Source organism: Saccopteryx bilineata, chromosome 12 (assembly GCF_036850765.1).
Source record: "Saccopteryx bilineata isolate mSacBil1 chromosome 12, mSacBil1_pri_phased_curated, whole genome shotgun sequence".
Lineage (NCBI taxonomy): Eukaryota > Metazoa > Chordata > Mammalia > Chiroptera > Emballonuridae > Saccopteryx > Saccopteryx bilineata.
In genome coordinates this window covers 4764574-4790606 of record NC_089501.1, presented here as the reverse complement: position 1 = coordinate 4790606, position 26033 = coordinate 4764574, and the positions used below count along the sequence as shown (strand labels likewise).

The 26033-nt window shown below is 43.8% G+C and overlaps 1 protein-coding gene across 3 annotated transcripts in view; it reads right to left on the bottom strand.

Annotated features, from left to right (window-relative positions):
- ARMC2 (armadillo repeat containing 2) overlaps positions 1-26033 on the bottom strand; it is a 139243-nt gene that overhangs the window by 5358 nt on the left and 107852 nt on the right. For all 3 annotated transcript variants that reach the window (XM_066247950.1, XM_066247951.1, XM_066247952.1), the window contains 5 exons: positions 10411-10729; positions 6708-6830; positions 6273-6386; positions 4057-4189; positions 3537-3694 (listed from right to left, as the gene is read on the bottom strand). In XM_066247950.1, coding sequence (XP_066104047.1) covers positions 3537-3694; positions 4057-4189; positions 6273-6386; positions 6708-6830; positions 10411-10729 — 847 coding nt within the window. The remainder of the gene's footprint in view (positions 1-3536; positions 3695-4056; positions 4190-6272; positions 6387-6707; positions 6831-10410; positions 10730-26033) is intronic.

The window sequence follows — 26033 nt, the reverse complement described above, 5'->3', positions numbered from 1 at the left end:
GTCATCTTCCTTCTCCTTCAGGCCAGACATCCCACCAGAGCAGAAGCCGATAGACACCTCATTGTTATTGTTATGTGAACCTCGAACTGTTAACTGTCCTGCTCCTGCCTATGTAAACATTTCAACAACATATACGTTTTCACTTTTACCCAATCCCAGAGATTTCCCTGCTTTGCCTTCTCCTGCCTCCCTAATCTATCACCAATCAAATTCATGTAACCTCCCTACGTCTTCCCCTTTGATTCTGATGTATAAAATAAGTGGTGAAACTGCCATTTTTCAGAGCATTTCCTCAATCTGTTGAGACTGCTTCCAGGCAATTGTCCACAGTTTGGCTCAAATACACTCATAAAAATTCTTACAGATTTAGAAGTTTCTTTTTAGGTGACACTATGAACTGGAAGAGCAGAAAAACACGGGGCTAGATGTTTATTTTCTGATGGAAAGTCCTGACTTTGCTACTATGACCTTAGGCAAGTCACTTTAACCCCTTAGACCTTTCTTCATCTGTCACCTAGCTGATAACCTCAGAGAGATCTTATGAAGATAGAATGAACATGCTTTTAAACATCTATAGCACTATTAAAGCAAAGGTACCACTAATGTGAGTCACTCCACAAGCATCTATCAAGAACCTACTTTGTGTGAGTCAATATCCTTTCCCTAAAGCGGCTCAATTGGAGTGGGGAAATGAAAGAAACCAAACAATAGCACAGGAGAAGTCACACAGTTCATGATTAATTGCTATATAAGTACAGATTTCCTATGATTAGACAGGGGACTTGAAAAGTGATCTGAGACGGGCTTGCAAGGACAGGAGCCTCTGGCTAGGCAGGTCAGGGCTATGCAGTTAAAGGTGCAGAGTTTGGGGAAGCACACGCAGAAGCCCAGCCTGGCTCTAAGGGAAGGCTGAGGGTGGGATTGGTAGGGAGCTGGCCCATGCCACACCGTCCTGACAGGTATGCTGCCCTGCTGAGAAGCCTACTGTGTCCACACCCCCTTCTAAGCTGTCCTGGGAGCTCGCGGTCCCACCATCCTCGTTACTTATGGTTGACTGTCCCAAACTTAGGTGCTCCAGGAAGCCACAAATAGTTGGTGGAGTCAGCTGCTCCCAGAGGCAAAAAAGCCCTATGGCCCAGAAGTGACTCTGGGACCCAATCACATCTTCTGTCCAAATGGGAGACAGAAAAGTGCACCAACCACAGAGGAAAGGCAGTTGCACACTACGGGTACAGTAAGAAGAAGCCTCGAGGTAGTTGGCATGACCAAGCAGAGCCTGGAGGAAGAAGGTGGGGAGAAAGGGCTTCTTGCATTACAGCAGAGACAGAGCAGAGCTGGGGCTCCAGCAGGTCCGGCCAGGGTGCCTGCTGCTGAGGGCTCACTCCAGGGCTCTGGTTCCGTCCGCAGCAACCTCGCAGGTCTGCTCTGGCAGGCTTTGGGCAATATGCTGGTTTCCTGGCCTCCACCCTCCTACTCTTTGCACCAGACTCACCTGTGAAGCTTTTTAAAAACACAGATTATCAACCCCCCCCCCCCCCCCCCCCCCCGCAGAGCTCCTGAATCATTAATCATTATTCCCAGGCCGGGGCGGGCAGGGATAAGGGTGTTTTCCCTACATTCCGAGCTGAGTCGATGCTCTGCCGCAGCAGAGACCTGCGTTAAGGCGGATGGAGTGTGCACGCTTGCTCTTGGCGACCTGGGAAGCCTCACGTTCACAGAGCAGTCAAGTGAACCTCAGTGATTCAAAACCGTACTCATTTTTCTTACACCCACTCCCACAAAATTATGTTTAGCTGGAGAAAAAGCAAATTTCACATCAACCTAGCAAACCTCCTAGTTGTGAATTCCTGTTTAATAACGTATGGTTACAACGCTTAAGATTTATGGAGCGCTCCGCGACCATGTCTGCAGGGCTTGCTGTGTGACAGGCGTCGCATCAAGGTCTTCCTATGCGTTGGCTCGTTCATCAGCCTAACACCTCTGCACAGTGGGCATCCATCGCGCCCATCTGAGAGACGAGGAAATACTGTATAAACCGAGAAAGCTTAAAACTTCTCCTGTAAGTGCTGACACAGGACTGAAACTCGGCCCTGACAACAGCCTGTCATTCCGTAGTGCCCTCAGGCTGTTTGTTTGGTCTCCATGGTTCCCTGCAGTGGAGCAGGGATTACCAGGTCCCCATTTTAGAGATAAAAACATGGGTTACTAAGAGATTCTCTTATCAAAGGACACCGACACCGCCTAAACCACAGCTTCCAGCAAACGGTGCCTTTTCACAAGCCCTTGCTGATCCAAAAGGGGGCTGGGTAGTGGGAAAAGTATGTCTCCATTTGGGGACAAGGATGATTGAAAACACTCATCAGCTGCCTCTAATTACTGTTGCTAGGCTAACCCAGTATGAAAACAATTATCCTAAAAATGGAAATTTTAAAAACGGACGAACCTATCTGTAAAGCCGGTAGCCACGGCCACCATCACAGCCGCCTAGCTTTTGCTGGTTCGCATTTAATTCCGGCAGACGGTAATGAAACTGCGGAGCCAAGAACTGGTGGGCCATTACCTTTATTCCTAGCTCACACTCAGCAAGCGAGTAAACACAAACACACTGGGCTCCAAAACCCACTCATTCGGCGCTCACAAAGCTAGTGACACATCCAAGTTTTCCTAGAATCAAAGGCCCCCACCAGTCTTATGCCCTCTGGTTCCCCATCTCCCTTCCCCTCTCTGCGCAAACTGGCTTCTCCTTCAGCACCATGCCAGCTTGACTACCTCCTCTCCTCTAACCACATGGCCTCTCTCCCCTGGAGCAACGTGGTCTCTCTTCCTAAAATGGCCTCCTAGCTCCTCTTTTAAAACTTTTCGGTGGGACAGTCCCTCCTCAGCACACGTTAGCATAACCAAGCCTATTCCCAAGAATGAAAGGCAATTAGCTGTATCATGTGAGGGCATCATCACGTGAGCAGCGGCCATTTTTAACAATAAAAGCGATCATAACAATCACATTATACTTATTTGCCCAACACTATCCTCTTTCCTTTGGTTTGTATCATTGATTTTCTACTTAATGTCAAATAGTTTCACAGACTCTGAACAAATGCAGACCAGTAATGCTCAGAGTTCTCAGCTGCTAATTAACACAGAGGCTAATTAAAATATACAGATTCACATAAAAGCATGACAATTTGGAGTGGCTTTTAGCCATATTTTCTCAATTACAACAATGTTGATATACTTTTAAACAATAGCATCTTGTATTTATGCAATCTATAAAAAATGCAAAAAAAAAAGAAAAAAGAAAAAAGCCATAGTAGAAACCATAAATCATGACAACGTCCAATGAGTTAAAGTTTTTGTGCCCCCATTGTAAATAACATTCATTCTCTTCCAGATATTTCTAAATTAATCGTTAACAGGCAGTAGTTGCATATAAAAATACAGACACCCAAATGCATACCAATCTTTATTTGTACAGGGCACAGGAAAAATGTTTTGTGTCACTCTGATAATACTCAAAAGTTCATAGTGAGGAGTCTTACCTAAAAATGATGACAGCAGGCCTAAGAGTGTGTTGGTATCTTCATCTCCAAAACATGACGCGTTAGTGATATTTTCACTGAAGTTCCACAATGTTTTGCAAACCAAACAAGCCAGCTGCCAGTCGGTAGGACCAAAATCTCTTAAACAGTCCACTAACCTGAGTTCATAAAGGCAAATTGAGAAGTAACTAGGTCAGAACGTCTTATATTTAACTTTTATATTTTTAGAACAATAATGATAACCCTTCTGTAATATTTAATATGTATTGTGTATCATTCAGTGATTATTTAAAATATTTTCATATCTACAAATTTAAATAGCTATAAGTTGCAGTAATCAACTCCTGAATTATTTTCGGTGTCCAGTGGAACCTAAATCCCCTCTTTTCAGCCCTAACCTGGCTCTTCCCAGTATCGTAATACCTCTGCCCTGGAGGAAAGACTAGCCGGACCCAAACTGCCTGAAAAGTTAGGTTTTCTGAATTCTGAGACAGTTGGAACTCCACGCCTTGAAACTTACTTTTTAATGCTGCCTTCTTCTTTCAGGATGACATGCTTGTCTTTATCCACAGTGAGATTTAGGAGAACACCACAGGCGGAGAAGCAGACATCCTGATGCTTCCTGTCCAGCAGCGTAATCATGAACTTGTGGACTGAGGGGGCAGAGAGCAAATGCAGACCCGTAAAGCTCGAGCTTCCCAGCTGCGCCTTATTCCCCATTCTTTAAGGGGAAAGGGCAAAGGGGACATGAGCAGGAAGTGGCTTGCAAAACTGAAAATCCTACCAGGGGATCTAACCTATTCTTCCTATCGCCTGCTAGTGGGTTCCCCAACACCCACCCACCAGGTCCTCTGTCCTCAGATATTGCTGCGGCTGGACCTGGACAGCAGTTCCTTCTCCAAGGCACTAGTCGAGTTGGAAAGGAGGAAAACATGGATTTCCACTCACACAGGTGACCCTCATCTTTAACAACTAAAGGCCTCTTTGAACCTCCAGCAGCAGTTTTCTCTACACAGCCCTGCAGGAGGGCTCCTGTTGAGATCTTCTCTGAGGTCTTCCAGGGCCACAGAAGTCTTGATCAGAACACAGAAACCGGCCTGTGGCAAGGCAGAACTTACTGAGTAAGGGACATTTCAAAAGGGAGACAGGCTCCCTGGCTCTGCGGCCTGGCTTCCCTTTCTCCTAGGAAATGAAACTCTTTGTCTTGTTTTCTGGTCCCCCAGCTGGGCTGGGCTGAGGGCTGGGGGAAAATGGATAGGTGTGTGTTTTGCCTCCCCTCCGTTTTCCTGCACACCTGAGAGGTGGCCACCCTGTTCTGACCTTGGCCCCATCGACAAGTCCAAAAGTGAGCTTGGCAAAGGCTGTGTAACACACATTTGTGTTAAGAGTCTGCAGAATGTACACCAAATGTGAAAAGTTATCTCTGTGGTAGTGAGATAGCGGGTGACAGTTTGCTGCGGCTGGGCTTTGTTCTTTTCTCTCTGTATTATCTAAATGTTTTGATCATGAACATGGATAATTAGTTATTTATGGACAAAAAAGGGGTGCTGTAATAAATCATAAATTCCTAACTGGGCAGGTCATGGTGGGTAGTCATACCCCAGACCTGTAACTTCTTTAGTGAAAGGTTTTAAGTAAGCCCTGTCCATTGTTCTTGGGCCTCTAGGTTAATACACCTTTGAGATGCCAGAAGTAATACCCTCGAAGGGGTAACCACTCTTCAGAAAGCATACAATCTTGAAACTTAATCCCCACCTTGCTTTCACCCACCTGCACATAATTCTCTTTACCTTCCCCACTTAATTTCAAATGCAGAAGAGAAGCTGCACAATCGTTATTCTCAGGAGCATTTGAGATTTTGCTCCCCAGTATATGTCATCAGTTTGGCTTAAATAAACTCATAAAATTCTCTACAGGTTTCTTACATCAACATATTTTTAGTTATTATTCTTATATGAAATAGTTGAGACATACAGAGGATGGTTAGTGTAAGCTCTTGTGTACCTGCCACCCAGTTTAAGAAATAAAACATTATAGATTCAAATTTACATTTGGGCATTCCTTGCCCTCCAAAGATAACTTTTGTCTTAAATGTGGAGTTTATCAATTCCAAATACCACTTATACCTCATACCATTACTACATGAGTCCATTACATCAACAAAACCCAAGCTTGTTTTGCATATTTTAAAGCTTACTTTAATGGCATTATTCTGTATATATCCCTCTCTCACGAATGCTTTTGCTCTTAAATTATGTGTTTGAAGTTGATCCACAAGCCTCTAGTGCATTTATTTTCATTGCTGCAGAGCATTTTTTGGCATGAATATACCAAAAAGTGTTTATCCTTTTGCCTGTTGATGGGCATGTAAGTTGTTTCCATTTTTTGCTATGACAAGCAGTACTGTAATGGCCCTTCTCATACATGAAGGAGCATGTATATCTCGAGTCCATTCCCATGGACAGAAATGAGAGTATAGACAACTTGTTACACACACACACACACACACACACCCCATCTAGGAAGTCAGAAGACCTCTCATAAGGAAGAGGGCACACAGGGCACACTGCCTACACCGCCTTGGCATTCTGAGCCGACGGACGTACGTGTGTACGGAACAGAATGTAAAGCAGAGCGGAAACAAGCACCACCCTGTCAGGACCCAGGCTTCGAGACTGCTGCGCTGTCTATCGGCAAGAAGGGCATTGTGTGTGAACGCAAGCATCATTAACTCACCATTCTTCTGCACAATGAAATCGCAGATGTCAGGGTCCTGCGAGAGATTTCCGAAAACACGCACAGCCTCCAGGATTCCATCCATGTTGTTACTCATGAGAAGCTTTAAAAGCACTGGATTTGGTGACCAGAGAAATAAAATCAGTGAATTTAAGTTTTGATTTAAAAGCTACTGGAAACCAGTATTATAACTTAATAATCATAATAAATACACTGATAACTCAAAAATTAAAAATGATAATAAAATACAAACTTCAGGGGACTTTAGCAAGAAGTAAGAAGCTAACTTTCCTGCATATTCTAATTGCTCAGAATGAAATCAGATATTTGTACCAGGAAAAGAGAAAATCTGAATGCTTCTAGTACTGTATTTAGTTAACACAACCAAAGCCGTAAATGAACATGTATCTACCCAAACCCAAGTCTGAACCTTACATTCAGCAATATGTAGCTTCTCATCTTGAATTACGGAATTCTTCACTTGGTAGTAAGATAAGTTGTTGATTGTTGTTGTAGTATTGATCACCAGCTCCTCACAATCATCAATTGACGTGTGTTCTGAAACAAAGTAAGGGCGTCACCAGCTCACAGTAGGGGCAGCAGCAATGCCATCCTAATGCAGCAACAATCCCAGCTGCAGCAGGGATGAGCTGTCGTCCTGGGCAAATTCTGTGCAAGGGTACCATCTGCCCTTGCTGTTTGCTGCTTTATTCCCCGGCTCTTCCTGCAGGGATATGCACCAAATGCAGAGGACCACTCCTTGCTCAGGATTTGGAACACTCTCTGCTCTATTGCTCTAGCCAGGGGATCTGGGAAAGTGGGCCCCGTGATGTAGGAAAGCAAAGGTGCCAACACGCCAGTCAGCCCAGCTCTCTATCTCTAATCCCCTCTGGTTTGCCCTGACCCTAAACAGGCAGAGTCTGGTCACTTCTCACTTACTCTGCTGCCAGCAAGCTCAGCTCTCATCCCCCAACTGGCTTCTCTTCATCCGCCTCTACCTCCCTGCATTATCCTCAGCATGGTGATCCTTTAAACGTTAGTCAGATGATGTCGTTGGTCTCACTTAGCCGCCAGGCCCTCCCTGCACTGCCCTACACAGTCCTGACCTCTCTGGCCTTGTTTGCTGTTTCCTAAGGCCAGTCACACTGGTTGTCCTTTTTGAACATGTCAGCATGTTCCTTCCTGAGAATGTTTGCACTGCTACTCCCTCTGTCTGGAACGTATTCTTTTTCCAGTTACAAATATTGATCGACTTACGACCTATGCAACTCATGACCATTCGACTTTATGACCACAATAGCTAGCCACGATTGCTCTGCATCTGGCAGCGCAAGCGTTGCCCAGCTGGGCGTACGACAGTGCGGACCAGCTCCCGGCAGCACTATCATCTCCGCGTGCACCATTTCAACTGTTATCCCAGACTCGGTACAGCAATTTGTGTTTTGTGTCTTGGATATTTTTCATCAAACCCCTTGCAAGATGTCTACCAAGAGGAAATTGTCTTTGCAAATATTCAACCAGTTGTACTGGTAATGCAGTGTTTTACTTAAACCTGACGAATGTAAGAATAAGAAACAAAATGGTGTAGAGATGATACAAATGGCATAAAATGAACAAAGAAAATTATGATATATAAAAATAATGAAAGAAAATTATAATAAAATATGACTTAAAGATTTTTATAACATCATTTCTGTACATATAGCCTACTCAACTTACGACCAAATCGTATTACGACCGGTCTGTCAGAACCAATTGTGGTCGTAAGTCAAACGCTAGCTGTATATGCTTGCTCACTCACGTGCTTCGGGTTGCTGCTCAGATGTCACCTTATTGGACATACTTTCCTTAATCACCTATATGAGATGGTACCCATTATTCTCTTTCCCTTACCCCACTTTAATTTTCTCCATAGAACGTGTGACCACTTGACTTAATGTTTAATGTATGTCTTCTAACACCTAAGTTTCTGCAGACTAGTGATTTGTGTTTTATTCATTGCTACATTTCCAGCATCTTGAGCAGTGTCTGGCACAGAGGGGTGCTCAGTAAATAATTACTGAATGCAAGAATGAGTGAATGAATGAATGAACAAATGAGAGAATGAATAAGCAAATGAACACTTTAGCTTAGCACACCAGACCCTTAGTAATTCTGTCCCTGCTTTCCGCTCAGCCTCCAGACTTCTCTGGCCACCATGCAGACAAGGGCAGGGGCAAGGATGCCAGTGAAGGGCCTCCTGTGGTGCTCAGGTGACAGATAATGTAGCTTAGGCTTGGGTGATGGCAGAGATGGAGCAGGGTGACAGACTGAAAAACCACTTAGGGAGGAAAATGGACAATAAGAGGTGAAGACTAGATTGGGGTGAGGGAGAGGAATCACCCAACATGATCCCTGGGTTTCTGGATTATATAATTGGATCTACAGTGATCACATTCTATGAATTAAGGTCATGGGAAGTTAGGAGAAAGGTCATGAGTTCAGCTTTAGATATCTTGAGTTGTTTTTAAAGTACCCACATTTGGTGAGAGGTTAAGGCAGTTGGATACATGGTCTGCCTCTCACCTTTGATCCTGCACATACCCCCACCCCCAGGCCTTGCCCCAGCCTGGGAGGAAACCAGCCCAGCACCTGCACACACCTGGGCCCTTGCTTGGTAAAGAAGTGCCTTTTACCTCTTGTGTGAAACCAAACTTCCTCAGGGAATAAGAGCAGGGCTGGGAGCTGAGCAGGAGAACTGTGCTAGCTCTTGTGCTCTCTGATTTCCTTCTCTCTCCTTTTGGCCTTCTTTTCATTAAAGAGAATGGCCTTTTCATAGCTTACTCTATTCAAAGGAAAATCCAGTCATTCATATGCTACGGAAAACATATACTATACTCATTTATTCTTTCTTTCTCCAAGTATTTATGGAGTATCCACCATGTACTGACCTCCACACTGGCCTCTGTGGGTGGAGCTGCCCCTGGCTGAAGGACCAGTGTGTGTTTTAAAAGCTGACAGAATTACTTGTTAGGTTTCGGACTTGCTTGGGACCTGACAACTGTTCCGTTTTTCCTATTTCTCCCTTGTGGAATGAGAATGTGTATCTGTGCCTGTCCCATCATTGTGTTTCAGAAGCACATAACTTGCCTGGTTTTATAGATTTACAGCAGGAGAGGAATTTTTTTCTGAGGATAAACCATACCTCAAGTCACACAATATCTGATTTAGGTGATATTTAACTGAGATTATGAACCTTAGACTTTAGAGTTGATGCTGAAATGAGTTAAAAGACTTTGGGGATGTTGAGAAGGAATGGATGTATTTTGCCTGTGAAAGGACATAAATTTTTAGGGTACTAAGGACCGAATACTATTGACTGAATTGTGTTCAGTCTCCCAAATTCACATATTAAAGCCCTAACCTCCAATGGGATTATATTTAGAGATTAAAGTTAAACAAGGTCATAGGGTAGAGTCCTTATTCAACAAGATTGGTGGCATTATAACGAAGAGGAAGAGCGAGGTCATTCTCTGTCTGCACACAGCAAAGAAAGGCCATGAGAACACATAGCCATCTGCAAGCCGGAAGACAGTGCTCACCAGGAACCAAACCAGCCAGCACCCTGCTCTTGGGCTTCCAGCCTCCGGAACTCAGAGAAATACATTTTTGTTTTTTAAGCCAACCAGGCTGTGGTATTTTGTCATGGCAGCTTGAGCTAATACAGGGGAAAAGATAGGACCTGAATGACTGGTGATTGTAATTACAGATGATGTAACCACCTGAAAAGTGGAAAGATAAATACATTTTAATCACATAGACTAACTGTGGAAAAATTTGGGTTTGTAAATTCTTTGTGGTTATGTTTGGCCAATTCTTGGTAATTTGATCGGCCTACGTTTTAAATATTGCAAATGCAATTCACTCTCCTAAAGTGTACATACAGTTCAGTGGGATTTACAAATAATATGTATTACCATTTTATCATTTTTTAAAAATCTGGATTACTTTTGGGGCGGTTCTGAACAGAAGAGAAATTTTGTTTCACGGGGCTGAGAAGTCTCATGAAAGTGAGTTAGTTGATTGTACTAATAAAACTGAACCCACAGAACTGCCTCTGGCTGGTGGGAGCAGCTGCCGCCTGGGCCGAGGGTCTTACCCAGCACGGCGAGGAGCATGCCCACCACGGGTGGGCTGGCAGCCATGGCTGGCCCGATGCCCGGATGGATGGCCAAATTGGTGAGCATGCGGGTCAGCTTGACGAGCACGTCCTCTGCCTGGGCCGGGGGAGCCTGGGCCTGGGGCTGCTCATCTCCTCCGCCCACTTGCCCCTTGGGGCGCGGGTCCAGTCTGTAGAAGGTGCGGAACAATGACAGCAGAGTTGGGATGCTCCCTTTCTCTTTGTAAAACTGTTCACGAGCCTGGTTACTTTTCGAGGTCAGGTTGCCAAGAACGAAAACAATACGAACGACTAAGTCCTGCAATAGATGAAAGACAAAAGGTTACAAGTGCCCAGGGGCTGGGATAAATTGTTGGAAAGAGTACAGCATTTATTCATAATATGACTAATAGTAAAATGGAACATGTTTGGCTTTGACTAACTTGTACAGGATCGAGTCCCAAGCTGGGTGCACCTGGCAGCTCTGAAACGGGACCACTGAGGGATGCTATAGGGGTCCATTAACTTCAGATCCTTCAGCTCAAATTCTGGCTTTCTTTCTTCCTTTCTTTTTTTCTTTCTTTCTTCTTTCTTCCTTCCTTCCTTCCTTCCTTCCTTCCTTCCTTCCTTCCTTCCTTCCTTCCTTCCTTCCTTCCTTCCTTCCTTTCTTTCTTTCCTCTCTTTCTTTCTCTCTTTCCCCCTCCCCCAGAAACCAACCAGTGGCATGGGATATCATTACTAAGAATACTGTGTTACAGAAATCTAAGTTTTGATACTAAGAGGTTTCTGGAGCATCCAGACCTTTTCCTGAAAGTTCACCTCCTGTGGAAGCACTGGCTTTCTGAACACGAGGCAACAATGGCCAGTCAGGTTGTGTTACAACAGGGTTTCTCAGCGGGCGCTGCTGATGGTGGCTGGACAATTCTTTGCTGGGGGTGGGTGGCGGGCCCACCTTGTATTGAACAGCACTCAGGCCTCTAGTGCTGGATGCCAGTAGCACTGCCCCTCCCCCCAGGTGAGAAGCACTGCCTTAGATCTGTGTGCCACTTTATGGCAGAACGGTACCTGTCTTTCTTGACCTGGGTAGTGGTTAATTGGGTGACACTTTTATAACTCTAACTGGTACGTATGTGATTCATGAACTTTTCTGTATGTGTATTTCACAATAAATTAATAAATGTTTCTAAAAACCCCCAAATGAGAACATTTCACAACTAAAATAGATACAGAAACAATTATGTGCTTGGTTCAACAACAGACATGAGTACAGTCAGCCTTACACGTGGTGGTAAAGGAGCCCCTGACAGGGGGAGACCTTGAAGGAAGACTTGAATCAGCTACAACCAGCCTGGGTGCTAACACTTACTGCACCAGGTGTATGCTATCTCACAGACAAAAGGTAGGCTTTGGGCGCTGGGTCGCACAGACAGTGAGGGTGGAGTTGGGGTTTGAACTAGGGTTGCCCAGACCTAGAGTCCTTTCTACATCCACGCCGTACTTCCCACCTCTTTGTCATTTAACAATCTCTCCTTCCACATGTCTTATTTCAGCACAGTTATGGAATCATCTCCTTTTTAAAATGCAAACATGTCATCAGGAGGGATTCCAGTAAACCTTGTTGTTGTTGGGTTTTTTAGATTTTTATTATTCATTTTTATTAGAGAGAGAGAGGATAGACATAGAGAGAATAGGGGGAGGAGCAAGAAGCATCAATTCCCATATGTGCCCTGACCAGGCAAGCCCGGGGTTTTGAACCGGGGACCTCAGCATTCCAGGTCGACGCTTTAGCCACTGCACCACCACCAGTCAAGCCCAGTAAACCTTGTTTATCAGAGTAGTCGTGATCAGCAGCCTTAAGGAACAGGGACAAAAGGCAGAGGGCTGGGCTTGATTTTATCAGGGATCCACATTCAGATGGGACCCGGGGGCGTGGGGACAGCACAGAGACAGTGTGGCAAAGAGACAGGGAAGATCTAGGACAAAGGACAAAACTTTGGATTTGCCCAGGGCTGCTCTGCCAGTACCAACTTGTTCCTGCTTGTTCTTGAAAAAAATGTTTTCCCTGGCCCCAGCTGCAGAGAGATGAGGCTGCTGCTTGTGCAACTGGAAGCCATTTGCCAACATCAGAGTAGGAGGGAGTCTAGGAGTCCAACATGATGGCGAGAGCTGTGGCTGGACAGGAACGAGTCCACCGGGAGGAACCTCCGCTCTGCCTGCCACCACCTGCAGCAGCGTCCAGTCAGGAGAGCCTGCCCTGATGACCCGGGGATGGACTGCTGGTCCTCAGATAATTTTTGAATGTGGGGGCTGAGGGGAATTCATGCTGAGGAAAGAGTGAAGATAAGGAATATAAAAAATGAAGTCATTTTGTCCAAGCGGCTAAAATTATTAACATTATCTTTTTTTTTTTTTTTTTTTGTATTTTTCTGAAGCTGGAAACGGGGAGAGACAGACAGACTCCCGCATGTGCCCAACCGGGATCCACCTGGCACGCCCACCAGGGGCGATGCTCTGCCCACCAGGGGGCGATGCTCTGCCCCTCTGGGGCATCGCTCTGTTGCGACCAGAGCCACTCTAGTGCCTGGGGCAGAGGCCAAGGAGCCATCCCCAGCACCCGGGGCCATCTTTGCTCCAATGGAGCCTTGGCTGCGGGAGGGGAAGAGAGAGACAGAGAGGAAGGAGGGCAGGGGTGGAGAAGCAAATGGGCCCTTCTCCTATGTGCCCTGGCTGGGAATTGAACCCGAGTCCCCCGCACGCCAGGCCGACGCTCTACCGCTGAGCCAACCGGCCAGGGCCAAATTATTAACATTATTAACATCCATTCTTGTTCTAACTAGCCTGGGAGCTTCAACTTTTTGAAGTTTCCAGTTCTGTGTCAACGCCTGGATGTACCCCCAGATCTCCAGGCTACCCTCTGACTGTCCCCTGAAGGACTAGGCCACTTGGCCTCTTTCATCCAGACTGATCACCATCCGACTGATCGCCACCCTGGACCATCCTAGGGCCCAGAGCACAGGACTGATGATTCTCAAGAACGCACTTTTTGCTGTAAGAACTCTTATTTCTTCTTTGGAACACTTATGGGTTTTTGCCTAGCTGTTGTCCCAGTTTTCAAACTCCAAGACCCTCTAATAAATCTTCACCGTTTATTTCTAGCCAAAGCCTCTGGACCCCTTTTGTTCAACAGCATGCAGAAGCATGTTTAAGACCAGGCACTCTGAAGAGCTTCTAATCTATTGGAGAAGACAGGACCATCTGAGGCAGAAACTAGACAATGGAGGGGATTATGACTCCCAGCTCAAGGGCCAGGCAGTCTCAGTTCATATATGTCACTTTGCTTAGCCTCTCTGTGCCTGCACTAACTCATTGGGAAAATAGGAAAAACAAGATATTTTGAGATTGAGACAAAACATATAAAGCACAAATTGTAGTGAGTAATGATTCATGAATTGTTTTGAACCCTTTTCATGTATTATCAGAAAATTGTTAGTAGCATTAAACTATGTGGGACAGGCTCTCTGGTCTTAAAAGAGTTTCCACTGTAGGATGCTCAGTGAACAGTGTGAGTGTGGGTGTCAGCAAAGTTACCACAAATGAATTTGAGCTCAACTTTGAAAAATATATGAAATGCAGATATGTGGGAGTAGGGGGAGGGTTTGGCAGGGGCAAGGACCTTGGGAATAAGTAGCTGGGACCACTCCCTTCCTGGTGCCCAGGGTCACCTTGTCTGTCTCTGCTCCCCAGATAGTTCCAAGCTGAGGCCATGGGTCTTAATCTAAAACAAACACATACAACTTCATTATAATACTCTTCCAACCTGGCCACATCTGGAAGAAAAGCCAACATCTTTCCAACCAGCACGAGAGTATTTCTGAGAATTAAGCCCCTTGAAGTAAAATTCTATTTTATCTTTGTTAAGCTGAAGAATAGGAGCTTTTGGCATACCCTTTGATATATGATTCCTGATTACAGACATTGTACCTAAGTTTTACCTCTGGAAAACTGTAATAACTAATGCTAGTAGTAATGGTAGCAGCAGCTAACGCCTGGAGCTTATGATGTGCCGGGCACTGATATATAAACTAACTAATTCACTAGAAGTGATAACTTCCAGTTCACCAGCTGAACAAAGCTGCTTCCAGTCTCCACCATAGGAGAGCAGCTTCAGCAGGCACTGGGCAGTAGTCGAACATCGCCGAACTCCACGCTGTTCCCTGGATGTGTGCTCTTCTCCCATTTCCACAAAAGCACATTAAGCTAGACAGAAAAGATGTTATATGTGATTTTAAATGACTTCTTAAAGAATATGATAAATACTGGTATTCTGCTCATTAAATTATTACCAAGACTAATCACTGTTATCTCCTACTGTTGTATCTGAACAGCGAGAAATAGACATTTTGCCTCACAATTGAGTAGTCAAATTTGGCCCTGGCTGGTTGGCTCAGCGGTAGAGCGTCGGCCTGGAGTGCAGGAGTCCCAGGTTCGATTCCCGGCCAGGGCACACAGGAGAAGCGCCCATCTGCTTCTCCACCCCTCCCCCTCTCCTTCCTCTCTGTCTCTCTCTTCCCCTCCCGCAGCCGAAGCTCCATTGGAGCAAAGATTACCTGGGCGCTGAGGATGGCTCTGTGGCCTCTGCCTCAGGCGCTAGAGTGGTTCTGGATGCAACAGAGTGACACCCCAGAGGGGCAGAGCATTGCCCCCTGGTGGGCATGCTGGGTGGATCCCGGTCAGGCACATGCAGGAGTCTGTCTGACTGCAATGCCCTACCTCCTTCCCTCCAAGATTTGCTTTTCTGCTCTCATTCCATCCTATCATCCCCCTTCTCTCTGTCCACTTTCCCTCTGAACCCTTTGATCCGCCTCTGTCTCAATGCCATTCCTCAGTTCACATTGTTCATTGGATTCCTCAAATGAGTGAGGTCATATGATATTTTTCTTTCTCTGCCTGGCTTATTTCACTTAACATAAGAGTTTCCAGGTCCATCCATGTTGCAAAAAGTAATATTTCCTTCTTTTTCATGGTCCTATAGTATTCCATTGTATTATATATATGTACCACAACTTGTCAATCCACTCGTCCACTGATGGACACTTGGTCTGTTTCCAGATCTTGGCTATTGAAAACAATGTTGCAATAAACATGAGGGTGCATTTCTTCTTTTGAATTATTGCTGTGGTGTTCTTGGGGTATATTCCTAAAAGTAGGATGACTGGGTCAAAAGGCAGTTCCATTTTTAATTTTTTGAGAAATCTCCATACTGTTTTCCACAGTGGCTGCACCAGTCTGCATTCCCACCAGCAGTGCAAGAGGGTTCCCTTTTCTCCACATCCTCGCTAGCACTTATTCTGTGTTGTTCTGTTGATGAGCGCCCTTCTGACTGGTGTGAGGTGATCTCATTGTGGTTTTAATTTGCATTTCTCTAATAATTAGTGATGTTGAGCATTTTTTAATCTGCCTATTAGCCATCTATATGTCCTCTTTGGAGAAGTGTTTATTCATTTCTTTTGCCCATTTTTTGATTGGATTGTTTATCTTCCTGGTGTTAAGTTTTACAAGTTCTTTATAAATTTTGGTTATTAACCCCTTATCAGACGCGTTGTTGAATATGTTTTCCCATTGTGTGGTTTGCCTTTTTATTTTGTTCATATTGTTTTTTGCTGTGCAAAACCTTTTTAGTTTGATATAATCCTATTTGTTCATCCTGTCCTTTATTTCACTTGCCCGTGGAGATAAATAAGCAAATATATTGCTACAAGAGATATCAGAGAGCTTACTGCCTATGTTTTCTTCTAAGATGCTTATGGTTTCACGGCTTACATTTAAGTCTTATATCCACTTTGAGTTTATTTTTGTGAATGGTGTAGTTGGTGGTCTAGTTTCATTTTTTTGGCAGGTAGCTGTCCAATTTTCCCCAAACCATTTGTTAAAGAGACTGTCTTTACTCCATTGTATGCTATTACCACCTTTGTTAAATAACAATTGTCCATAACGGTGTAGGTTTATTTCTGGGTTCTCTGTTCTGTTCCATTGATCTGTATGCCTGTTCTTATGCCAGTACCAGGCTGTTTTGAGTACAATAGCCTTGTAGTATAACTTGATATAAGGAAGTGTGATACCCCCCACTTTATTCTTTTTTTTTCAAGGTTGCTAAGGCTGTTCATGTTCTTTTTTGGTTCTATATGAATTTTTGGAATATTTATTCTATATCTTTGAAGTATGTCATTGATATTTTAATAGGAATTGCATTGAATTTATAAATTGCTTTGAGTAATATGGACATTTTAATGATGTTTATTCTTCCTAGCCATGAACATGGTATGTGCTTCCACTTGTTTGTATCTTCCTTGATTTCTTTTATCAATGTTTTATAATTTTCCGAGTATAAGTCTTGATCCTCCTTGGTTAAATTTACTCCTAGGTACTTTATTATTTTTTTTGTTGCAATAGTAAAGGAAATTGTTTTCTTAATTTCTTTTTCAGACAGATCATTGTTGGTGTATAAAAATGCCTCTTATTTCTGAATATTAATTTTGTATCCTGCCACCTTGCTGAATTCATTTATCAGGTCCCGTAGTTTTTTGACTGAGACTTTAGGGTTTTCTATCTATAGTATCATATCATCAGCAAATAATGATAGTTTTACTTCTTCTTTTCCAATTTGGATGACTTTTATCTCTTCTTCTTGTCTGATTGCTGTGGCTAGGACTTCCAGAACTATACTGAATAAGAGTGGTGAAAGGGGGCACCCTTGCCTTGCTCTTGATCTTAAGGGGATTGTTTTTAATTTTTGCCCATTTAGTATGATGTTGGCTGTGGATCTGTCATAGATGTCCGTTATCATGTTGAGGTATGTTCCCTGTCCCACTTTGCTGAGAGTTTTGATCATAAATGGGTGCTGGTGGGCTAGCTTTTAAAGACAAAGTTACACACTGATTGAGGAATGGGGAGGAGGAGAGAAAACAGCAGAAAAACAAAGCAGTGAAACACACCCTCTTACAATGCTTATCTATAGGATTAATTCAGGGAGAAACATTCTGGGAACACCTGCAACATTGCAGAGTCAGTTCAAGGCCACAGCCTGGGAAACCAGCCTCAAGGCCAGGGGTGGGGAGTCTTAGAAAAACTAAGTTCTGCTAAAAGTCTCTTTGTTTTAGAGAGTAAGTTCTGCTAAAAGTTACCTATGTTAAATGCCTTTCTTTTCTATATTTCACTGCAACATCTCTGCCTTCTTCTGTAGGGTGCTAGACTATTTTTAATCCTCTTCTCCCTCTTCCTAGGCCCTGCAGCTAGGAAGAGGAGACAGATGAGAAGCATCAACTTGTAGTTGCAGCACTTAAGTTGCTTCTCATATATGCCTTGACTGGGGTGGGGGAGGGGGCTCAAGCTGAGTCAGTGACCCCTTGATCAAGCCAGCAACCTTAGACTTCAAGCCAGCGACCTTTGGGCTCAAGCCAGTGACCTTGGGCTTTAAGCCAGTAACTTTTAAGCTCAAGCTAGTGACCGTGGGATTGTTTTTGATGATCCCACACTCAAGCTAGTGAGCTTGCACTCAAGCCAGACGAGCTCATGCTCAAGCCAGTGATCTCAGGGTTTTGAACCTGAAACCTCAGCATCCTCCCAGGTCAAGGCTCTATCCACTGCACCACCACTGGTCAGGCGAAAAAATTTTTTTTCCAATTACAGTTGACAGTCCATATTATATTAGTTTCGGGTGTACAGCATAGTGTTTAGACATTGGCATAACTTACAGAGTTATCCTGTGTTTGTGTTTTCTGGTAGTCTAACTCAGTGGGCTCCTGTGGCCCTGCACCACCTCCATCTCTCATTGTTGACCTGTCAGGTGTATTTAGGCCCTGGCTCTCTAGGTAAAAGCAGGTTTCCTTAAAGACTTTCATTCTGCAAAACACAAATTATCTCCACCCAATGCCACCTGTGGTCAGATCCGGGGAAAACTTAAGTGCTGCTTTTCTTTGAAAAATTTTCTTGGGTCCCTCCCACTTCTGAGAGCCTTTGACTTTAACCTCTCTGTGGGTCCTGGCATGGCCTGGATGAGTTTGTCTGGCATAGGAAGAAGAAATTCTAAGTGTTAAGACGGGAAGAGTTAACACAGCTACAATACCTCTCTCCGTGCCTTCAGAGAGAAAAAGGAGGGGGTGTTCCTGGCAGCAGTGATGCCAACTGCAGGATGGCATGCGAGCTCCACGAATCCCCATTCTATACTGAACTATGCCGTCTGTGGCAGCAAACTCCCAGCAACTGCTGTGTTCACTGTTTCTGTCCTCTTTCTCAGGGTTGGCTAAGGTTTTCTACCCTGCTCCCTTCTCAAATATATTCTCCACAAATACAGGGAGCGCAGAATAGGCCAAACTAGAAGCAGTCTCAAGGAGCTTGGCAGAAGCGTTGTTTCCTTATTCCCAAGCCAGCGCTTGTCTTGACTCATCTGGAATCCTGGAAGCGGAGGCTGAGAAGCGGGGTCCGCCTGGCCCCTTAGCTCGCCACCAGCGGCCCCAGCGCCATGTGGGAGAGTGCACCAGGACAGTTTTGTGGAGAGGTTATTTACTGTTCCACAGCCACAATTCATCTCAAGTCTATAACATATCACTTAATTAAAATCTTCTAAAGGTTTGAAAAATTGGACAAAGGTCAAAATCACTGATTTGCAGAGACTACCAATTTCACAGCAGAAAACTCTTTCAATATGTAATTCTCCTTTAAGGTACAGATGCTTTCCTTCATTCTTAGACAATATCTGAGAACCAGCATTTCTGTTAAATACAACACAATGCTGCATGTTCCCACAACAGTTATGAAAGAGCAAAATGGAGATCAGTCAGGAGAGATATTTTCTTTTTTTTTTTTTAAGGAAGGCAGTCTAGTATAACCAGTTCATGTTGACTTTCTAATCTGGCTTAAAATGGATTCAGCCTTGCAAAAGCTATGGCTAACCAGAGCTCAAATAGGTATGCCTATGGTAAGAGGCCTGATCTCAACTGTGCACTCCAGCTATAGCCCGTGGGATATTCTCTTTGGTTTCACATATGTTGTGCCCTAGTGAGTAAGCATGTCACTCAATCTGAATGAGCTCCACATGACTGTAAATACGATTCCTTCAACTTGAACAAAACAAGGAACGAGACACTGCTCACTAGGCAGAATGGTCTCTGTCAGCTTCCAGCAGCAGTGCTAGTGGTTGTTAAATGTCACTTCCCACACAAGGGACAATGGCCCAAAGTCAATAAAGAAGATTTCCTCCTACTCAGAGATCTGGAAACTGAGGCTCTTAGAGGCTCACTGACCCTAAAGTCCAACTCAGTGAAGAGAAGAGACAGAATTTGGATGGATTCAAAACCACCAAGAACCCATCTCTGAATTCCCAATGACCTTCCCCTTCCCAGTCTGCTAGGCTCAGCAGATTGGTGCAGGTGTACGGGACATCTTTGATTCCTCCTTGTCTCACTGCCCTCACCAACCAGTCACCAAGTTCCCTCTGTTCTCTCATCTCAAAATCTCCCCTAACGCCTCTTTCTAATGCTTACTCTGGTTAACCTGTTGGGAGACTCTTGCCAGAGACCCTTGACGAGCTCCTCCCTGTGCCATCAATGCTAAGACTACTCCCTGAAGCACAGCTCTTACATCATTCCCTTCCTCAAAACAGCCCTTGCCTATTAAATGTCAAAGCCAATATCTCATGCACTATCTAGCCCCATGCGACCACTCTGCATTACCTCACACTACTCCCCACCCACAGCCAGCCACAGTGAACACATTCCTCTCTGACTCCCACACCCTTCCTATCGTGCCTTAAAATAACCGATATGTATCATGTTGACCACAAGGAAGTATCCACCTCATGCTGTCACAGAAAGAATAAACTATATTCAGCAGACTTCACTTAGTAGAGGACTACTTCTTTTTTCTTCTTCTTCTTCTTTTCCAAGTGAGAGGAGGGGTGATAGAGAGACAGACTCCTGCATATACCCCAACCAGGATCCACCTGGCAACCCCCATCTGGGGCCAATGCTCTGCCCATCTGGGGTCATGCTTGCAACTGAGCTATTTTTAACACCTGACACAGAGGCTCCATGGAGCCATTCTCAGTGCCATCCTCAGTGCCCAGGCGATGCACTTGAACCAAGTGAGCCATAGCTGCATGAAGGGGAGGAGGAGGAGAGGAGTGGAGAAGCAGATGGTCTCTTCTCCTGTGCACACTGACCAGGAATCAGATAGGGTATCCACACACTGGGCCAAAGCTTTACCACTGAGCCAAACGGCCAGGGCCAAGTACTTCTAAGGAAAACATTTTAGAAAGATTTTCAAGAATGGGTTGAAACTAAAGGGGTTTAAATGTGCTTACAATTGGAACCTTCTCCTAACCAGAAAATTAATGACATGCCCTGTTTAAAACTTGGTTAGAAACCTGCATCTGAGAACCAAATCAGAATTCACAACTTGCAACATTTACCCAACTTCCCACCCTCAGTCAAAACCTCAACATGAACGGAGCTTACAGGTGGCTAGAAGACCAGATAAATTGTACCAGCCTGGAAGACAGACTGCAATGTTGTCAACATGCTAATCAATCTTAGCCAGGGTACTGAAAGTGGGTCAACAGTTTGTGTAAGTGTTGAACCACACACAACGGAAGCACTGAGATGTTTGAGACTCAAAATCCAGAATCTAGTAGAAAATCATTTAAAAACCAGAAGAGATTATCCTTGATGCCTTGATGCATCGAACCATTCCATTGGCAATCATTTACTGAACGTCCACTAGATTAGTGATTTTCAGCCACAAGAATTATTTTTAAAGGGTATTTTTAAAATTAAAAATATTATATATTTTATTTATTCACTTTAGAGAGAGAGAGAGAGAGAGAAAGGGGAGGAGTAGGAAGCATCTACTCCCATATGTGCCTTGACCAGACAAGCCCAGGGTTTCAAACCGGCAACCTCAGCATTCCAGGTTCATGCCTTATCCACTGTGCCACCACAGGTCAGGCATGAGAATTTTTAAAATACATAATACCTAACTATTTAGTCAGAGGCACTGACTTCTCCCTTAGATTGTCAAGTAAAAAAAAATTACACAGTCAACACAACAATAACCATCTGGTGTGAATGAATCAAAATTATACCTATATTTTTTCTTAATCTGACAAGGTGTGTAGCTGAATTTTAGTAATTAGTCTGTGTGCCATGAGATGAAAAAGGTTGAAATACTGCACTCTACACTTCTGAATGTGTTATCACTCAAAGCACCAGGGCAATGCTCGAATTTCACTGTGTTCCATTCTTTAAGTCAGCAGACATAAATCAGGCATTTGGGCTCTGTGCTGAGTGGAGGAAGAGCCAGTTCCACAAGGGCAAAGCAGCAGGAGCTGGAAAGAATGCGCAAGCCGAGGGTTTATTGTGCTGCCTGCTCTCCCAGTCAGGGGTGCAGACCAAGGCCAGGGCTGAAAAAGAGAAGCAAGCTCAGCCAAAGGTTTTCGGCACCCACTGGGAATGTGCCTGCAGAGGGGCTGGGAAGAGAGCCACAGGGCACACTCCTGCCAGGCAGGAGGCAGCGGGGAACCAGCAGCCAAGTCACCATAAAAAGGCGCCAGGGTTAGGGGTGGAGGGGCCTCCCTAACCAATCCTCACTGGCCCCAAAGAGGATGGAGGGGAGAGAGAGGTCATGTTATCTCTGGATGGTGCATGACAGAGCTTGCGTTGAAGATGAATGGCTAGAAACATGGCAGATGTTTGTGTGCTTTTAGCCCACACTGTCCAGACATTCCAAGTCCATTTTCAACACCCTGATGCCTCAGAGCTCCAAATCAGACAGTGCTCACATGGTTGGAGGCAGCTGTTTAAGAGGAAGTCTCAATGCAACGAGAGAGGCATGACTTTCAGAGCAGCACAAGCAAAGACGTGTCTGATGATTTGCAGACAGGGTTTGTGAAGGCTCTGATGATGGACCTTCATCTGAAAGTTATGTTTGAACCCCTCTCCCCCAAATTGACCATTTCTATAAGTAGAAAGGGTTAGACAGACAGTTGATCAATGGACAGAGTAGTGGGAATATAGATAAAGGTTATTATTATTTTTTTTTTTTGGACCATGACTTTGCAAAATATTGCCAGTCTTTAAAGTCATATTTGAGGTACTTTACCAGATATCTTGCCCAGCAGATATTTATAGAAGGAATGGGGAAAATCCCTTTATGTTCTTTCAAAAAACAAACCCACACATATTTTGCTAAGATGCTAAACGCAGCCACACTGACGTCAGAAGCACCCCCAAGGCAGGCCTGCTCCGCACGGCCACTATCCACCCTGCTCATTCTTTTGATTCTAGGCTCATCTGTTTCACATTTCGTTTGTACCAAATGCAATTTCCACCATAAAGCATACAATATGTGCATATTTCTTAAATGGAATTTGTCACTTAATTGAATTTTGGTCAGTGTTTTTAATAGATGTTTTACCTAATGCTAAAGTTTAGCTTTCAAACTGCATTAAGCCAACTGAAATGTTGTGTTTCGGTCTCACTTTTTGTGTGGATGGAAACTAGAATTATTAGCTGTACAGTGGATCTTGGACAAATGAACCTCACAGACAGGAGCCAAAGACATTTCCCTCACTGTCCCTGAGGAAGCCCTTTGTTAGAGCTGGGAGGAGCAGATTCTTTTTCTCAGAGGCTGTGATGAACCACAAAGCGCTGGCTCATTCTCGGATCATCCTACACAGCCAGGCCCATGTCTCCATGCAGAGACCTGACCATGTTTCATTTTAAATGAACTAATGTCCCTCAAATTTATTTGTTGCAAACTTATAAAGTTTAGATATGGGTATATACTGAACTTTCTCAAAGCAGGATATCTGCAGGAATATTTTGTGATTATTTTAAAATAAAAGTTCGTTGTTTTTTCACTAACAAATCAACAACTGAGCGCTGCCCTTCCTAGACCACTGGAAGTTAAGGAGTTCTCCCTTCGTCAGGCAGTTCCGAGGGTCCCACTGGAGAGGCCCTGTGCTCACCCCTCCTGAGGGGCCCACTCTGACCAGCGCCCAAAGCCTCATCATTGTGATGGCTACCTACCCATTATCAACGTTATCAGTGGGTTTGGTCTCAGGACCCCTTGTTTTAACACAAGTCTGGTGGACAAAATTTACAGATGTGTCTACAGCAGCCTCCCATTTTCTCTAGCCAAGAAAGGAGCCCTCAGCAGCTGGTACAAAAGGCAAAGGCGTGTGGCTGTCACTACTGACCGAGGAAACTTACACCAACACCTGGCACAGCTATTCGGTTCCTGCTTCGTGATAGGCCCTTTTAGCCACATGCCTGTGGAGAAAGCCTGACCCTGTGTGGCTGATTCGATTAATCATTTTTAAATCTCTCAAGGTTTTGCAGAAAACTTTCTGCTGTCAATACTGAAGAAAAAAATGTTTTAAGGAACCACCTTAATTTATACCATAGGTTCCCAAACCTGCTATTTATTTGAAGCACTGTGAAGCCTCTTAAAAATAGGCTCTTGGGTCCCCTCCCAGAGCTGAATCAACATTTCACAGGGTGGGGCCTGAGAACCTGTATTTTTAAAGCTCCCCAGGTGATTCTGATGATAAGCCACTGATTTAAATCAAGAACGAATTAGAATCTCACCACCTTAATAGCTACTGTCTTTAATAATACCGCTTTATTAGAATAATCTAAATTTATGTTCCCTGTAAATAGTTCTCACAACACACGTAAAAAATAAAGGTGAAAATTTCAGAGACAGATTTTAAAAAGACCCATTCCTATGTGCTGAAGTCAGACTTTACCTTGACAAGAGATGAATATGCATAATGTCAAAAGATGGAAAAAGTTTTTGCTTTTGGCATCTTCTCGTATAAGTTTTTTTTTTTTCTTTTAACAGGAAACAACAACAGATGGGGGAGTAAATATTGTATTTCTCCCAGCAGCAGCGAGTCTGGTGCTTACTGGATTCTAAGCAAGATTTCCCCAGAGGCAGACTGTGGAAGCGCCTGGCCTCACCTGGTTGATAAAATCACTTGAAGAGGTGTGCTAAGATATTGTGTTTATTACTAGAGAAGGGCTTCTTTCCTTTTCTTTTTAAGATTTTTGTTTCTGTTCTCTGAAAATACAGTTAGTCATAAACATGATTTAATTGAAAAATGAATCTCTGAAAAATGATATCTCTGTTGATTCCAAATGTAGTCTTCAGGCTTTGAAGACAGAGACAACACTGACCTCTCCAAACAAAGATAAGGTGTAAAGATTCTTCCGGACTGTTTAATCACTTGGTGGTAGCGGGATATATTAAGTGACTACAAAGCTTCTAAAGTCTATGTCTACAGCCCATGGTTAGTTTTGCAAAAACATTTCCTGGAGCTCCAACAAAAATAGTTATAAGAAGTGATCATTCTATTTAAAAAGTTGCTGGAGAGCTGATGGATATTTCAAAGGTCAGTTCCAAGCCTCAACTGTTCAAGTAAATCTCAGGTGTAGCAAAGTTCTTAGACACCACAAATTAATACATTCACATCAGATCATGGTGTGAATTTCTAGAAATTGCTTTTCTTTCTAGGAAAGGGAGAAAAACAAATTGTATTCAACTGGCCACCTGGGCCAAGTGGAATGTGAAGTTAAGATCTTCAAGTTCTTATCAGTTCTGCCATACTGATCTGAAGCAATTTAAAATTCATCACTTCTGTTTTGCTGTTGTGTAAGGTAGCCCACCCAAACGTGAAAAGTGTGGGGGAAATTCTTTTTTCCTCCTCCAAACAAGGAAGAAAGTAAATACTTATGGAAGTAGTACTAAAAATACTAGAAAAATATTTTTAATGCTTTACAGACTTCAAAACATTTCACACACTCAAAATTCATTCTTTGAATACTTATCATGAGCCTCCAGTGTCAAGCCTCATCTCAGTTTTATCAAGACAGGGCCATGTCCTCTAGGCTCTCCCAGTAGTGAGTGAGGCAGCTACACAAATGATAACCATTTGGAGAATTACAGAAGAAATATGTATTTCTAAAGACCTATGAGAACTTTTGGTTAATGATTTTAGGAAGTAGATAGGACACAATAATTTCCTTGTAACCTGAACAATTTCCCTGCTCTTCAAGAATAATTTGGTTTTGAGAAAGAAATAAATTATGTATCTATTTCTTATACTAGAAAAAAGTCAAAGATAATTCAAAATGGTAACATTTCATTCTTTAGTACAAGTAAAAGATAGTATAGAGTCAAAGTATAGTTTTAGGAGACTTAACAACAGTCCTCATATAAATATAAAATTAACACATTAAAAGAAGTATCTCAGGCCTCACTGGTGTTGGCAAAATCGAGAGTGTCAACCTGGGATGCTGAGGTCCCAGGTTTGAAACCTTGAGGTCACTGGCTTCAGCGCAGGCTCATCTGGCTTGAGTGTAAGTTCACCAGCTTGAGCATGGGCTCATAGACATGACTCCATGTTTGTTGGCTTGAGCCCAAAGGTCACACTGGCTTGAAGCCCAAGATTGCTAGCTTGAGCCCAAGGTTGCTGGCTTGAGTGAGGGGTTATTGGCTCAGCTTGAGCCCCCTGGTCAAGGCACATATGAGAAACAATCAGTGAACAACTAAAAAGTGACACAACT